Genomic DNA, 18,645 nt, shown 5'->3' with positions numbered 1-18,645 from the left:
CTGCACTACCACTCTGCACTCTCAATCTGCACTACCACTCTGCACTCTGCACTACCACTCTGCACTCTGCACTACCACTCTGCACTAAGCACTTCCACTCTGCACTAAGCACTTCCACTCTGCACTAAGCACTTCCACTCTGCACTAAGCACTTCCACTCTGCACTCTGCACTACCACTCTGCACTACCACTCTGCACTAAGCACTTCCACTCTGCACTCTGCACTACCACTCTGCACTACCACTCTGCACTAAGCACTTCCACTCTGCACTAAGCACTTCCACTCTGCACTATCACTCTGCACTACCACTCTGCACTATCACTCTGCACTACCACTCTGCACTCTCAATCTGCACTACCACTCTGCACTCTGCACTACCATTCCGCACTACCACTCTGCACTACCACTCTGCAGTCTGCACTACCACTCTGCAGTCTGCACTACCACTCTGCACTACCACTCTGCACTACCACTCTGCACTACCACTCTGCACTACCACTCTGCACTACCACTCTGCACTACCACTCTGCACTCTGCACTACCACTCTGCACTCTGCACTACCACTCTGCACTACCACTCTGCACTCTGCACTACCACTCTGCACTCTGCACTACCACTCTGCACTACCACTCTGCACTCTGCACTACCACTCTGCACTACCAATCTGCACTCTGCACTACCACTCTGCACTACCACTCTGCACTAAGCACTTCCAGTCTGCACTCTGCACTACCACTCTGCACTAAGCACTTCCAGTCTGCACTCTGCACTACCACTCTGCACTAAGCACTACCACTCTGCACTCTGCACTACCACTCTGCACTAAGCACTACCACTCTGCACTCTGCACTACCACTCTGCACTACCACTCTGCACTAAGCACTACCACTCTGCACTAAGCACTACCACTCTGCACTAAGCACTACCACTCTGCACTCTGCACTACCACTCTGCACTACCACTCTGCACTAAGCACTACCACTCTGCACTCTGCACTACCACTCTGCACTACCACTCTGCACTACCACTCTGCACTACCACTCTGCACTCTGCACTACCACTCTGCACTCTGCACTACCACTCTGCACTCTGCACTACCACTCTGCACTCTGCACTACCACTCTGCACTCTGCACTACCACTCTGCACTACCACTCTGCACTCTGCACTACCACTCTGCACTCTGCACTACCACTCTGCACTACCACTCTGCACTACCACTCTGCACTACCACTCTGCACTACCACTCTGCACTACCACTCTGCACTCTGCACTACCACTCTGCACTACCACTCTGCACTACCACTCTGCACTAAGCACTTCCAGTCTGCACTCTGCACTACCACTCTGCACTAAGCACTTCCAGTCTGCACTCTGCACTACCACTCTGCACTAAGCACTTCCAGTCTGCACTCTGCACTACCACTCTGCACTAAGCACTTCCACTCTGCACTATCACTCTGCACTACCACTCTGCACTCTCAATCTGCACTACCACTCTGCACTCTGCACTACCACTCTGCACTACCACTCCGCACTACCACTCTGCAACCTGCACTACCACTCCGCACTACCACTCTGCAACCTGCACTACCACTCCGCACTACCACTCTGCAACCTGCACTACCACTCTGCACTACCACTCTGCACTACGACTCTGCACTACCACTCTGCACTACCAATATGCACTCTGCACTACCAATATGCACTCTGCACTACCACTCTGCACTCTGCACTACCACTCTGCACTACCACTCTGCACTCTGCACTACCAGTCTGCACTCTGCACTACCACTCTGCACTAAGCACTTCCAGTCTGCACTCTGCACTACCACTCTGCACTAAGCACTTCCAGTCTGCACTCTGCACTACCACTCTGCACTAAGCACTTCCACTCTGCACTACCACTCTGCACTAAGCACTTCCACTCTGCACTCTGCACTACCACTCTGCACTAAGCACTTCCACTCTGCACTATCACTCTGCACTACCACTCTGCACTATCACTCTGCACTACCACTCTGCACTCTCAATCTGCACTACCACTCTGCACTACCACTCCGCACTACCACTCTGCACTCTGCACTACCACTCTGCACTACCACTCTGCACTCTGCACTACCACTCTGCACTACCACTCCCACTCTGCACTCCCACTCTGCACTCCCACTCTGCACTCCCACTCTGCACTCCCACTCTGCACTACCACTCTGCACTACCACTCTGCACTACCACTCTGCACTACCACTACCACTCTGCACTACCACTACCACTCTGCACTACCACTACCACTCTGCACTACCACTACCACTCTGCACTCTGCACTGCCACTCTGCACTGCCACTCTGCACTCTGCACTGCCACTCTGCACTACCACTCTGCACTCTGCACTACCACTCTGCAGTACCACTCTGCAGTCTGCACTACCACTCTGCACTCTGCACTACCACTCTGCAGTACCACTCTGCACTCTGCACTACCACTCTGCACTACCACTCTGCACTCTGCACTACCACTCTGCACTACCACTCTGCACTCTGCACTACCACTCTGCACTACCACTCTGCACTAAGCACTTCCACTCTGCACTCTGCACTACCACTCTGCACTCTCAATCTGCACTCTGCACTCTCAATCTGCACTCTGCACTGCCACTCTGCACTCTGCACTGCCACTCTGCACTCTGCACTGCCACTCTGCACTCTGCACTGCCACTCTGCACTGCCACTCTGCACTACCACTCTGCACTACCACTCTGCACTACCACTCTGCACTACCACCTGCAGTACCACTCTGCACTCTGCACTACCACTCTGCACTACCACTCTGCACTCTGCACTACCACTCTGCAGTACCACTCTGCACTCTGCACTACCACTCTGCACTCTGCACTACCACTCTGCAGTACCACTCTGCACTCTGCACTACCACTCTGCACTCTGCACTACCACTCTGCACTAAGCACTTCCACTCTGCACTACCACTCTGCACTACCACTCTGCACTAAGCACTCTGCACTAAGCACTTCCACTCTGCACTACCACTCTGCACTAAGCACTTCCAGTCTGCACTCTGCACTACCACTCTGCACTAAGCACTTCCACTCTGCACTATCACTCTGCACTACCACTCTGCACTCTCAATCTGCACTACCACTCTGCACTCTGCACTACCACTCTGCACTCTGCACTACCACTCTGCACTCTGCACTACCACTCTGCACTCTGCACTACCACTCTGCACTACCACTCTGCACTCTGCACTACCACTCTGCACTCTGCACTACCACTCTGCACTCTGCACTACCACTCTGCACTAAGCACTTCCACTCTGCACTAAGCACTTCCACTCTGCACTAAGCACTTCCACTCTGCACTCTGCACTACCACTCTGCACTACCACTCTGCACTAAGCACATCCAGTCTGCACTCTGCACTACCACTCTGCACTAAGCACATCCAGTCTGCACTCTGCACTACCACTCTGCACTAAGCACTTCCACTCTGCACTATCACTCTGCACTACCACTCTGCACTCTGCAGTACCACTCTGCAGTACCACTCTGCAGTACCACTCTGCACTACCACTCTGCACTCTGCAGTACCACTCTGCACTACCACTCTGCACTACCACTCTGCACTCTGCAGTACCACTCTGCACTACCACTCTGCACTCTGCAGTACCACTCTGCAGTACCACTCTGCAGTACCACTCTGCAGTACCACTCTGCACTCTGCAGTACCACTCTGCACTCTGCACTACCACTCTGCACTCTGCACTACCAATCTGCACTCTGCACTACCAATCTGCACTCTGCACTACCACTCTGCACTACCACTCTGCACTACCACTCTGCACTCTGCACTACCAATCTGCACTCTGCACTACCAATCTGCACTCTGCACTACCACTCTGCACTACCACTCTGCACTAAGCACTTCCACTCTGCACTAAGCACTTCCACTCTGCACTAAGCACTTCCACTCTGCACTACCACTCTGCACTAAGCACTTCCACTCTGCACTACCACTCTGCACTAAGCACTTCCACTCTGCACTACCACTCTGCACTAAGCACTTCCACTCTGCACTACCACTCTGCACTAAGCACTTCCACTCTGCACTACCACTCTGCACTAAGCACTTCCACTCTGCACTACCACTCTGCACTAAGCACTACCACTCTGCACTAAGCACTTCCACTCTGCACTACCACTCTGCACTAAGCACTTCCACTCTGCACTAAGCACTTCCACTCTGCACTAAGCACTTCCACTCTGCACTACCACTCTGCAACCTGCACTATCACTCTGCACTCTGCACTCTCCACTCTGCACTCTCCACTCTGCACTCCCACTCTGCACTCCCACTCTGCACTCCCACTCTGCACTCCCACTCTGCACTCCCACTCTGCACTCCCACTCTGCACTCCCACTCTGCACTCCCACTCTGCACTCCCACTCTGCACTCCCACTCTGCACTCCCACTCTGCACTCCCACTCTGCACTCCCACTCTGCACTCCCACTCTGCACTCCCACTCTGCACTCCCACTCTGCACTCCCACTCTGCACTCCCACTCTGCACTCCCACTCTGCACTCCCACTCTGCACTCCCACTCTGCACTCCCACTCTGCACTCCCACTCTGCACTAAGCACTACCACTCTGCACTACCACTCTGCACTAAGCACTTCCAGTCTGCACTCTGCACTACCACTCTGCACTAAGCACTTCCACTCTGCACTATCACTCTGCACTACCACTCTGCACTCTCAATCTGCACTACCACTCTGCACTCTGCACTACCACTCCGCACTACCACTCTGCAACCTGCACTACCACTCCGCACTACCACTCTGCAACCTGCACTACCACTCTGCAACCTGCACTACCACTCTGCAACCTGCACTACCACTCTGCAACCTGCACTACCACTCTGCACTACCACTCTGCAACCTGCACTACCACTCTGCACTACCACTCTGCAACCTGCACTACCACTCTGCACTACCACTCTGCACTCTGCACTACCACTCTGCACTCTGCACTACCACTCTGCACTCTGCACTACCACTCTGCACTCTGCACTACCACTCTGCACTACCACTCTGCACTACCACTCTGCACTCTGCACTACCACTCTGCACTCTGCACTACCACTCTGCACTACCACTCTGCACTACCACTCTGCACTACCACTCTGCACTACCACTCTGCACTACCACTCTGCACTACCACTCTGCACTACCACTCTGCACTACCACTCTGCACTACCACTCTGTGTAGGAGAGTAGGGTCTGCAATCCTATGATCACCCAGATTTTTTGCTTTTGTTTCACTGGTTTACGACTTTCTCTGGCTGTGGTCCTGCCAATCAGACCCACAGCCTGGCTGTTCTCTCTCTAAATTACAACATGTACCTTAGGTGCATTTACCAATTGGTACTGGGCCACCTTGTCAGACCCTGTAACTCAGGGCATAGGTGTACCCAGGGCCTACCAGGGGCTGAAGAATGTATTATGCCACCCCTGGCTGGCCTCCTAAATTTGACACAACTGGCTGCATGACAGCTGGGGCAAAGTCGTGTAATCACCCTTTGCTGTAGGTATAGTATACCTATACCTAACCCTAAAATGGACACACAGATTCCTATCAGTCACTCCTATGGCAGGCCTTGACAATCCTGAAGGCAGAGTGCTTGGAATCGTGTGAGATGGTGCTCTGGCATGAGCTGAGCCTGTCTGCAGCTTGCGGAACCAAGTCCTAATAGCTGTTCCATGATATCGCATACCATATACTCTTAAGTGCATTATAATCCTCGCGGTTGCTCCTCACTACACTCTGCACTACCACTCTGCACTACCACTCTGCACTACCACTCTGCACTACCACTCTGCACTACCACTCTGCACTACCACTCTGCACTAAGCACTCTGCACTACCACTCTGCACTAAGCACTTCCACTCTGCACTACCACTCTGCACTACCACTCTGCACTCTGCACTACCACTCTGCACTACCACTCTGCACTAAGCACTTCCACTCTGCACTTCCACTCTGCACTACCACTCTGCACTAAGCACTACCACTCTGCACTTCCACTCTGCACTACCACTCTGCACTAAGCACTACCACTCTGCACTACCACTCTGCACTACCACTCTGCACTACCACTCTGCACTACCACTCTGCACTACCACTCTGCACTACCACTCTGCACTACCACTCTGCACTACCACTCTGCACTACCACTCTGCACTACCACTCTGCACTACCACTCTGCACTACCACTCTGCACTACCACTCTGCACTACCACTCTGCACTAAGCACTTCCACTCTGCACTACCACTCTGCACTAAGCACTTCCACTCTGCACTACCACTCTGCACTAAGCACTTCCACTCTGCACTACCACTCTGCACTAAGCACTTCCACTCTGCACTACCACTCTGCACTAAGCACTTCCACTCTGCACTAAGCACTTCCACTCTGCACTACCACTCTGCACTAAGCACTTCCACTCTGCACTAAGCACTTCCACTCTGCACTACCACTCTGCACTAAGCACTTCCACTCTGCACTAAGCACTTCCACTCTGCACTACCACTCTGCACTAAGCACTTCCACTCTGCACTACCACTCTGCACTCTCAATCTGCACTCTGCACTACCACTCTGCACTACCACTCTGCACTACCACTCTGCACTACCACTCTGCACTAAGCACTTCCACTCTGCACTATCACTCTGCACTACCACTCTGCACTCTCAATCTGCACTCTGCACTACCACTCTGCACTCTGCACTACCACTCTGCACTAAGCACTTCCACTCTGCACTTCCACTCTGCACTACCACTCTGCACTAAGCACTACCACTCTGCACTTCCACTCTGCACTACCACTCTGCACTAAGCACTACCACTCTGCACTACCACTCTGCACTACCACTCTGCACTACCACTCTGCACTACCACTCTGCACTACCACTCTGCACTACCACTCTGCACTAAGCACTTCCACTCTGCACTACCACTCTGCACTAAGCACTTCCACTCTGCACTACCACTCTGCACTAAGCACTTCCACTCTGCACTACCACTCTGCACTAAGCACTTCCACTCTGCACTACCACTCTGCACTAAGCACTTCCACTCTGCACTAAGCACTTCCACTCTGCACTACCACTCTGCACTAAGCACTTCCACTCTGCACTAAGCACTTCCACTCTGCACTACCACTCTGCACTAAGCACTTCCACTCTGCACTACCACTCTGCACTACCACTCTGCACTACCACTCTGCACTACCACTCTGCACTACCACTCTGCACTACCACTCTGCACTACCACTCTGCACTACCACTCTGCACTACCACTCTGCACTACCACTCTGCACTCCCACTCTGCACTCCCACTCTGCACTCCCACTCTGCACTCCCACTCTGCACTCCCACTCTGCACTCCCACTCTGCACTCCCCCTCTGCACTCCCCCTCTGCACTCCCCCTCTGCACTCCCCCTCTGCACTCCCCCTCTGCACTACCACTCTGCACTACCACTCTGCACTACCACTCTGCACTACCACTCTGCACTACCACTCTGCACTACCACTCTGCACTACCACTCTGCACTACCACTCTGCACTACCACTCTGCACTACCACTCTGCACTACCACTCTGCACTACCACTCTGCACTCGCCACCAGACACGGCGGACTCGTGGAAAATTAATGAAGTGACCTAGAGGGTGAGGATGGGATACTCCTCTACCATCGAGTTCGTAGAAGAACAAGATTACATACGAAAAACAAGCAGCACAGAAAGCGATCACTTTCGCGATCGCAATCATTTAAACAAGCAGCACAGAAAGCGATCACTTTCGCGATCGCAATTGTTTAAAAAAAAACAGATCTGATGCATGTGATTCTCTACATTGCTGGCCGGCTGTTCATGCGCGCACACAGAGCTGAAGGGGAAAAAAAACACAGCAGTGCACACGCTCCCAGCACCATCTGCCTTCAATTACCGGTACCTCGGACAGCTGGTAATTGAGTATTTATGTATTCTTCTGCGCGTGTCCGAACACAATATGCAGGAAGTGGACATTGACAAATTCCTAAGGCCTATGGCGTGCTGCCTTACTTAAACACAGCCTTGCCTGGACCAATTACCATGCACATGGCAAAATGCCACACGCAAAAACCGCGCGCTTTCTGGAATGTATCCTACAGAAGTCTGAAAGCCCCAATAGGGTCGGAACTCCTCCCACTGCTGACGCAGTGGCGGAGGCCTCGCCCTAAAAAAAACCTGCCAAGGGATAAAGCACCAGTAATACTAGATTCAATCTGCTCACCTGTTAAGCAATCAATTTTCAGTGGCTAAAGTTGGCATGTTAATGTAGTATAAAACACGATTTTAAAATAAATCCCTAACCAACCAAGGCCTTCAAAAACAAAAACACGTTATGTCAATGACATTTTAGTTACCCATCACATCTTCACTGCATGGTCTCACTCTGTCTTTCAGAAACACAGACAACCTACCAGAGATTCGTAGATCTGGAATCCAAGCTGAACAAGTGCATCAATGTACACAGCATGATTTGTGTGTTCTCGTAAACCGTTCAGTACCATGGTGAAGAAATATGTGACAGCATCTGGTACAAGTGGTTCAGATATCACCTGTAACAAGAAAAATTAACATGACTCAGACCATGCTAAAATGTTCAGGTCATTCTAGTACCCATCACTAACAATATGCCATATTTATTACACAGTGCAGTCCCATATTAACAACTTGACTTTGGCACTGTTCTGTCTGATGAATATTCGTTAATTCCATTCTCTGGTGCAAGAATCTATGCAGATTTTGTTTTTCTTTAGCAGTACCCATCACTGATACCAGTGGTGCTGCTTCAATTCAGTAGCAGATTTAAGAGACTCTTATATTACTCAGGTCAGTATTTCAACATATGCATCTGTTCACGGAGATAGTTTGCAGTTGCTTTTAAAGTATTGTGGTTTTATGGCCTGGGGGCCTGCGTCATCAGCTTTAATTCAATTACTCCATGTTCGTGCGTTATAGCATGACCCGCGGATGCCGTCCACGTCTCCTACTGAATGACAAAAAGTATGAGAGAAATCCACATCTTGGACGAATCGTGCATAGAAAGACAGCTGTGCACTGCTTTTGTGTTCAAACATCTGCCTTTATGAACATACTCAAACCTCTCACACTCCCTTTAAAGCTTAACCCCGACAAAACCGAGTTGGTTCTGACGGGAGGCTCCTCCAGTCCCTGGTCCCCTCTCTTTTGGCCTTCTTCCCTGGGTCCCTCTCCCACCCCTTCCTTCTCGGTTAAAACCTTAGGGATTAAACTTAATGCGCACCTCACACTGCACTCCCAGATTAGTTCAGTTGTTTCCTCATGCTTTCTCACCCTCCGCACTATCCGCAAGGTGTCCCGTTTATTTCCTTTCTGTGCCCTCAAACTCATTCTGTCCGCGATGGTGATCTCCCGTTTAGACTATGGCAACGCTTTGTACAACAGTGTCCCCGCTTATCTTCTTCGGAGACTCCAACTGGTGCAGAATCAGGCAGCCCGACTTGTCTACAACCTGTCCAAGTCCCACCATGTTACCCCGCTGCTCAAAGCTCTGCACTGGTTGCCTATCCTGGAGCGTGCCTTGTTTTAGACGGGTTGTATCACCTTCCAGGCTAGATCAGGGACAGCCCCTCACTTTATCTCTTCCGAGATCAAGGCATACTGCCCTAGCAGAGAGCTGTGCTCCTCTTCACAATCTCTTTTGGTTGTCCCTCGTTTCAAGAAGAAGAGGCTAGGTGGCGTAAATTTTTTTACGCTTGCACCTACCTTTTGGAACACCCTTCCCCTTTCCCTCAGATTCTCTACCCACTACTCAGAATTTCGCAAATCTTTAAAAACATTTTTGTTTGCTCAAGCTTTTCCACGTTAGTCGTCCGGTTCCTCACTCCTCCTTGGTTTGTGTCCCTAGCGCCAAGAAACCGTGTGGTGTATGTGCGCTTTATAAATATTTGAATTTCAATTTCCCTGGGGGCACCCTACTAAAGAGCTCTGCTGGCAAGCAGCGTCTGTGTGCTACGGTGAGATTTCAGACTACCGGCACTGAACAGAAAATAAGTGGTTTAACTCTCACACTGAAATGAACCCTCGAAAATACACCCGGTTGTAGATTAAGCAGACTACGGGCTACTTTATGCCAATATTCTAATCACAGGGCTCCCTTGGAAATCAGACAAAGGTGAAAGGTAGCATTCTACGTCGTTGTACACCAACCGGGCGCGTTTGTTCCTTGCATGCTTGCACATACGACTTTCTTGCTGCTCTGCTAAAAACCTGCATCACGCCTCCTACTGAATGACAAAAAGTATGAGAGAAATCCACATCTTGGATGAATCGTGCACAGAAAGACCGCTGTGCACTGCTTTTGTGTTCAAAGATCTGCCTTTATCAACACATTCAAACCGCTCACACTCCCTGGGGGCACTCTACAGAAGAGCTCTGCTGGCAAGCAGCGTCTGTGCGCTACGGTGAGATATCAGACTTCCAGCCTTGACCACACAACACACAAGCGAAATCCTGTACCTTAACGTCTCCCGCAGATTTTTGGAGAACACCTCCTTGAGCTACCTGTACGATGAGTTTTTCGTGTTCCTAGAACGACGGCGGCAATACTACATGCGCGCATCCCTTGTCAAAATGCAATAATATTTTTACAAGCTGTCGCCCTTACGCCAACGAAAGCAGCTTTTTTATATTTGCATCGCGCTTTCAATTTAAGTGAAAGCTCAAAGCAAAAATAAACACGTGTGTCTGGAAGAGGCGCCGTGGGCGAGCCAAAGAGACACCGTGCGTGGGCTAAATCTCCAGTCAGGGAGGGTGGGGCCTAAGGGAGACAGGGCGGTCACCAACCCAACTTCCAAATGAAAAGCGACGGCAATAGATCTCGCAAGTGAGCAGTGCAAGCGCTGCGTCGCGAGGCGAAACCTAAAAAGGAGGTAGACTATGTAACTGCTGGGACGAAAAAGCCTCTACATGGTAACATACTTTCACCCCTGCCCTGAGTGCCCAAACTTTACTGATGTCTGGATCTCTAATGCTGATTTTTGTTGTCATAGGCAAACATGGATCAAGAAAGTGTGCCATGACATAGGCCAGTCTCAAGGATTGAGATCCTTCTGGACCAGCAGGGTCACCCACATCGGTACCCTTATAGTGATGAAACAATACAGCGTCTTTCAGGATTTAAGGGAACAGGACCTTTTTAACCTGTGCCTCTGGAGTGAGGCCTACAGGCTCACTCATTTAAAGTTCCCTTGGCTGACACCGGTTTGGTGTGCAGAGCATCAGTGGTGTACCTGTGCTGGGTGTATGTGTGCCTCGGAAGGGTGCAATACAGGAATAAGGAAGTATGTGCAGTGCGTGCATGTTGATTGCATGTTCTCAGTGTATGTGCCCTTGTGAGTGGTACAATATATGACTGATATAGTGCTATGCAGAATGTGCATGTTAAATGCACGTGCTGGGTGTATTTGTGTCTGTGAGTGGTACAATATACACAAGTTACTACTTGTGTAACAATATATCTTTAAGAGACATTAGTTAGTGATAGATTCCTTACCTTAGAATATCCCCAGGCGGTAGACTGGATCTGGAAAGTTTAACATCAGCAGTACCCCTGCGCGTCGGTGGGTGGCGTCGTGCAGCTCCACGACCGTCGCTGGTGTCGTAAGCGCAGACATGACGACACGGAGACTACTTAGGCGCCACCCATGCGCACAGACGTCAGTTCTGTACACGACTTTCTGCGCCAGTGTTAGAATTGGGGGTCTCTGGTTGGCGCAAGTATGCACTTGTGACAAGCAGGGACCCTCTCCTCTAAGTCAGGGCGAAGGATGACCCCTTTAGAATGACCCTTACTCACCCTCTAGGTGCGTGGCATGAGCAGCCAAGGCTATTCTCGAGGCGTTGTTTAGTTAAGCATTTGTAATCACACACACAGTAAAATATACCAATCCCCCCACAAATGGACACCAGGCTGTGAGTATATAAAAATACGCTTCTTTATGTAAAATATATATATCTCTTAGGTCAGACTTATCACAAGACCAAATAACGTTTCTGGTGCACCACAGGTTGTAAATAGGCAAAGATTCTTAGTTTCAGTTCAAAAGGCTTTCCACAGGGTTCCCTTATAAATTTACTTCTTTGCAGCTCTAATGTGGATTTCTTCTTGAAATGTCCCACCAACAGTTTACAGTTCCAGGGGCAAAGGTTTCTTTGTTAAATGCGGCTTACTTTCTCACAAAATGAAACCTCTCCCTCAGTTCGATGGGTTCTGGATCCACCCCGGGCTTTCAGCGTGCCTTGCAGCGCCTCTCCTGCTCTCCACTGTGAAATTGACTCGGCCCCTACCAACTCTCACGCATCGGGAGTGAGCACTCCTGTGCCGGTCCCGGCCCTTCAAGGGTGAAACTGACTCGGCCCCTACCAACTCTCACGCATCTCGCGGTAGGCCTGGAATGGAGACCAGATAGGGCCTCGGGGAAACCCTGGGCCTTTTCCAGAGGTGGGGGCTGAGCTGCGGAGCGGAGCAGCAAGCAGGCGATGAGAGGAGCTTCTGGGGCCAAGGCACAGGGAAGGCTGATGTCGTCTCCAGGAATGCTTCTCTGCTCGGGGGGGAAACACAAGTTGCGGGCCCGAGCCCGGTGGTGATTGAGGAGCACTTCACGAACACTTCCTCTTCTTCAGCGGGGGTCGGCACAGGCTTGTGCGACTCCGGTGATTGGGGGCACTCTTGGATCTTGACGCCAGCGGGCGTATGCAGTCAGGCAGGCGCGGCCCGCGACCCTTGGCACGACGGTGCGGGGGTCTCCTCAGCGGGGGCGGCGCGGCCTGACGAGCCTCCAAGATCGCGAAGCGGGGTCACAGGTCACGGACTGTGCAGCTGTCGACCCGTCGTAGATCGCAATCTGTAGAGGGAATTCCGGCGGGAGGGGGGAGAGCGTCTCAGGGCACTCCAGTAGCAGGCAAGGGGCAGAGGAGCAGGAAGCCAAGCCTGGGGGCAGAGAGCGACTCCGGTCGGAGCGAGGCTCTCACAGGACAAAGGCAGGCAAGCTCCCGAGTGCCACAGCCCTAGGAGGGGCGATGAGGGGCGCAGTCTGGCTCCAGCGGGATGCACACACGGCTCGAATGTCAGGACGAGCAAAAGCACCAAGGACCCACTAGTCCTGGGGTCCAGATCAGGGGGCAAGCTCAGTCAAGCCCTTGGAGAATGTTTAGAGCACAAAGCAACAAAGTCTTTCCTCATTAAGTCTTCTCCTCTCCTTTCTCAGCAAGGCAAGCAGCAGGCCAGTCCTTCCGGCGTCTCTTCTCCTTCTAGTCGGGCAGAGGTCCTTTGTGGTAAAACAGGATTCTGATTTACAAGGAGCAGGGCTCCTACTTTTATACACAGTTTCTTTTGTTCTTACAGGCCAGGGGGGCCTTTGCATAGCCACTCTCAGTCTCTGAGTACTTTGTTGGGGGCACTCTGACTTCTTCTTTCAGTGTGAGGGGCAGGCACATCAGACGCTCCACAGGAGGTGGAGCCAGCATTGTGTGGACAGGGGCAGCCAGGAGTACCTTGATGATGGGGCTTCGCCCTTCCTGGGCCAGGTGCCGGCTGAGTCATCAGTCGCTCCCCAGGGGGGCGGAGCCAGCATTGTGGTGGCAGAGCACAGCCTGATTAGAAGTCCAGGGCCACTCCTACCTCCCACTAAGGTGTAATCCTTGCATTCACCACCTGTCATCCCCCAGCCCTGTCACTCACACCTCCCAGACAGTCAGATACACATACTAGCAGAGGCGGGCTGAAATGGTTAGGCAAGCAAATGCTAACTTTCTAAAAGTAGCATTTGCAAACACAGGATATTAAAATAAACTTTACTAAAAGAAGTATTTTATTATTCTGAGTTCAGGCATACTAAACATTAATTTCTACCATGTTCCCTGAGCCTGCTGGGATTATAGAGTGTAATAATTCCAGCAGCCCATTCTGGCCTAAAGGGAGCAGGTAGCCTCACACAGTGAAAAACTAATTTGGCTGTAATTCACTATTAGGACATGCCACACACATCAGGGCTTGTCCTACCTTACACTTACAATGCACCCTGCCCTAGGGCCTACCATAGGGGTGACTAATATGAAGTTAAGGGAAGGTTTAGAGGCTGGCAAGTGTGTGCACTTGCTCAGCCAGCATGACAGTACCAGACTGCACGCAGGTTCTGCAATGGCAGACCCTAGACACATTTTAAGGCTGCTTCTGTGGGTGGCGCAACCAGCGCTGCAAGCCCACTAGCAGTATTGGCATTTACAAGCCCTGGCACTCCTGGTGCACTTTACTGGGGACTGACAGTAAATCCAATGAACCAATCAGGTATACCAAACACAGTTACATTTTATACAGGGAGAGCATATGCACTTTAGCACTGGTCAGCAGTGGTAAAGTGCCCAGAGTCATTAAACCAACAAAAACAGGTCAGAGAGAGTATTGGAGGAAGGCAAAAAGTTTAGGGATGACCCTGCCAAGAGGCCCAGGTCCAACAGCCAGGAACGCAGAGCCATGCAAGAAACTGACCACTGGCGCCATGAAACTAGGGCCCTGAAAGGTATGACCTTACCCTAGAAATCAGTTCACAGAACGGGGAGGATGGGAGGGGCAGTAAGGAATTTATCACTAACTAATGTCTCTTACAGTTATATCGTTACACAAGTAGTAAATACCCCAGCAATACCAGCCCCGTTGGTGCGTCTGCGGACAAGATTACACCAGAAAGTCACGGAGAACAGAATGGCCAAAGAAGCCGTCTCTCCGGACCCGACTGTAAAGGCAATAATGCTTGGTAAACGTGTGCAGCGAGGACCACGTAGCTGCCTGACAAATGTCCTGCAAGGCAAGGCTCTGGTATAATGGGCACGCAGCCCCATGGGAGGCCATAGCGGATTTAACCGGGGACCCCGTTCCAACTGATGTGCTGCAGTTTTCTAAATTCTTGATATGACCACGGATGTCTCACGTTACATGATGTGATTCTAAAAAGGTTTGCTTGCTGATGAAATAAGACTACAAAAAAAACCTTGAGAAAGCCCTGGCTCCATTTGCCGAATAGGGCGAAACACGAGTCGGCTGTTCAGTCCTATGCTGTATGAATCACCTATCAAGTGGATTAATGAAAAATGAGCACTAAAGAATAAAATCTTGAGTGAATCGTAAATAAAAAAATATTTGCTCACACCTAACCTCTGGTATTGTAATACTTGAGGAAAATTCACCCATTGAAGGGATTGGAGTAGAATAATTTGGAAAAGGAGGAATTAATTGCTTACAACCCGTGCTAGCCCCACAGGAGGTCCCTTCTTAGCCAACGAGTAACATGGTTTGATGCACAGAACGACCCACCGAAAGATGGTTCGTTTGTGAACGGCCCCACCTTTTTTGGCACCCACGTAGCCAACAAAGACCTGGTTATCCACCGGAACTGTTGTGTGCGCTTCAAATAGAACGAGGCGGTACAAAAGGGGGTGGTGATGGACAGAGCATCTGAACCAATCAAACACTCACACCCGGTCAACAGATCTGGGTTTAATCCATCACCGTTCTTTAGCCCACTCTGCCACCCCAGTTCAGACATGGCCATATGCAAATATGCCTTCCCTGGACTGGATTCAAGCTTCCTAGGACCGGTTTCTGGCATTACAGCCGCCTTCAAATAGAACGAGAGCGCACGGTTTGGGTCCTCTTTTGAAGGATGCGGAAAGAAGGTGGGCAAAGTGATGGTCCACCCGATGTGGAAGAGCGTGACACCCTTTGGCAAAAAAGAAGTACGGGTCCTTAAAACCACCTTGTCCAGATGAACAGAAAGGAAAGCAGGTTTAGAAGAAAGAGCCTGTAGCTTGCTCACTCTTCTGGCAGAGGTGACCGCTACCACAAAGCCGTCTTGAGAGTAAAAAAAAGCAAAGGACAGTAATGAAGGGGCTCGAAGGGAGCGCACATCAGATACGTCATGACAAGGTTTCAGTCCCATTGAGGCATGATGAACGGCATGGGAGGAAATATGGGCGTAATGCCTTTCAGAAAAAGGTTAACAACCGGGGACTTAAAAAAGAGAAGGCTGATCTGGAAGCCGTAGAAAGGCGGAGATGGCCGAAAGATAACCTTTGGTAGTTCCCAGAGCAGAGCCCTGCTGGGCCAAAGAAAGAAGGAACATTAGGACTTCAGAAAGAGGGGCATAAAGGGGATCCACAGACTTTGCAGTGCACCATGCCACAAACTTGTTCCACCTGCAGGCGCATACCGTTTTTGTGAAGGGACGCCTGGCTGCCAGAATGACATCACACGTCTATGACGCAAGACAGGTCCTGGCAGCGTGCACTCGTCGCACAGGCAACGCACAGAGGGCGCGACCCTGTACGTACATGATGTAATGCGTGGCTTAGTACTGCGTACCCGTTGCATACCAAACTAGCAGCTGGTGCAACCTTATATGTATATGTTGTTGCGGGGGAAGCGGTGCAATGAACCTGTTGGATACAAAATGCGCATCATTTCAATATAGTGGATAGGATTTGTGGGCTAAAGGAGCTTGGTAGACTACTGGTACAAGACTTTAGTTTTCTTAAAAAATGAAAAGAGGAAGATCGAAAGCTGTCAACTGTCGCCGCTCAATCTCCACGTGTGGAGGTGGAGGCTGGACAGGTCTGGGTGGAGGACCTTACCCTGCTGCTGCGACAGAAGATCCTCCCGAAGAGGCAGTCGGATTGGGGGATTTATCGCCATGTTGAGTAGCTCGGGATACCAGTATCTTTGTGCTCAATTCGAAGCCACAAGGATGACTTGGGCCCGGTCACGCCAAATCTTCTTCAGCACTCTGGGCAGAAGTGGTATAGGCGGAAAAGCGTACAACAGAACACAACTCCACTCGTGCCGAAAAGCGTCGCAGAGCGAGTGCCGCTTTGGAAATTCCAACTGATGACATTGCGCGTTCTCTTCGGTGGCGAATAGATCTGACCAAGGCTCTCCCCATTGCTGAAAGAGACCTTGAGCCACGTCAGAGTTCAGACGCGATTAGTGATCCATCAAGCAAGGGTGGCTGAGTTTGTCCGCCCTGGTGTTCAGAGAACCTGCCAGGTGTTGAACCACCAAGGTAATGCCTTGATGTTCCAGCCATGTTCAAAGGCGCAGAGCCTCCTGACATAGGATCCAGGACTCCACCACGCCCTGTTTGTTGTAATATTACATGGCGGTGGTGTTGACCGTGAACACCCCTGCACCACACTTCCACGGACAGAGATAAGGAATACTTTCAGTGCAAATCGGATTGCCTTAAGTTCCAAAAGGTTGATATGGAGCCAGGAATCTGCTGAAGACCAGAGGCCTCTGATCTCCGCCTCTCTCAAGTGCGGTTGGTCCAGGAAAGAAGCATCCGTCACCACTGTGTGCTCCGGTTGGGGAAGGGAGAGGGATCTGCCATTGACCCAATCGCAATTCGTGAGCCACCACTGCAATTTTTGTGCAGCGCCCTCCTAGATCTGGACATGATCGGACAGGTTGCCCTGATGCTGTGCCCACTGAAACTTCAGGTCCCACTGCAGAGCCTGCATATGCCATCTGGTATGTTACACTAGCAGGATACAAGAGGCCATCAGACCCAGGAGACGGAGGGTCATCCTGACTGAAACCCGGGATAGAGGCTGAAAGATCAGCATTATAGCCTGAATATCCAGGACTCGCTGCTCGGGAGGAAAAACCCAAAACCACGTTGAATCCAGAATCGCTCCGATGAAGGGGAGCATTTGAGAGGGACTCAGGTGTGACTTCGGCACGTTGATGGAGAACCCCAGCAAATGCAGGAGGTGGACCGTAGTCTGAAGTTAGGTGACAACTGCTTGGGGCGAACCCGCCTTCAACAACCATCGAGGTAGGAGAAGACTTACTCCCCTGACCTGCGCAGGTGAGCTGCAGCCACTGCCATCACTTTCGTGAACACCCGAGGGGTGCTGGTAAGGCCGAAGGGGAGCACGGCAAACTGAAAATGCTCCTTGCCTACCGTGAACTGCAGGTAACGCCGGTGGGCCGGCAGGACCGGGAAGTGAAAATATGTGTCCTCCAAGCCCAACACTACCATCCAGTCTCCAGGGTAGAGGGCAGCCAAGACCGCAGCCAGAGTCTACATCTTGAACTTCTCCTTCCGGAGGAAGCTAATGACGTTCCTGAGGTCCAAGATGGGGTGCAAGCCCCCTTTGTCCTTCTTGGGGAACAGCAACCACGTTCTACTTCTGGCCCAGGAATGCGCTTGACGGCCCCCTTTGCTAAGATGGCCAAGACTTCCTGTTGGAGAAGTGCAAAGTGATCCCCCAACATGCGATGAAACTGAGGTGGCATGGCTAGGTAGACAAGAAGGGGAGGGAGTAACCCCTCCGGACGAGTTGCAGCACCCACTTGTCGATGTGACAGAATGGCAGTTTGGGAGGTGATGACGAATCCTGCTCCCCACTGGCGTGGGGTGCACTCCAAAGCTCAGATTAGGAAGGCTTTGAGGCAGATGCTGCAGGAGCAGAGGTGGACTGACC

General features: G+C 51.3%; 1 protein-coding gene across 1 annotated transcript in view; it reads right to left on the bottom strand.

Moving 5' to 3' along the window:
* LOC147706847 (exportin-5-like) overlaps nucleotides 1–18,645 on the bottom strand; it is a 2,027,127-nt gene that overhangs the window by 198,687 nt on the left and 1,809,795 nt on the right. Inside the window, exon 30 of the mRNA XM_086926003.1 lies at nucleotides 8,544–8,681. Coding sequence (XP_086782129.1) covers nucleotides 8,544–8,681 — 138 coding nt within the window. The remainder of the gene's footprint in view (nucleotides 1–8,543; nucleotides 8,682–18,645) is intronic.

Source organism: Lissotriton vulgaris, chromosome 6 (genome assembly GCF_964263255.1).
Source record: "Lissotriton vulgaris chromosome 6, aLisVul1.2, whole genome shotgun sequence".
NCBI classification, from domain to species: Eukaryota; Metazoa; Chordata; class Amphibia; order Caudata; family Salamandridae; genus Lissotriton; species Lissotriton vulgaris.
Note: the sequence above shows the minus strand (reverse complement) of the source record. Positions and strands in the feature narration are given on the sequence as shown.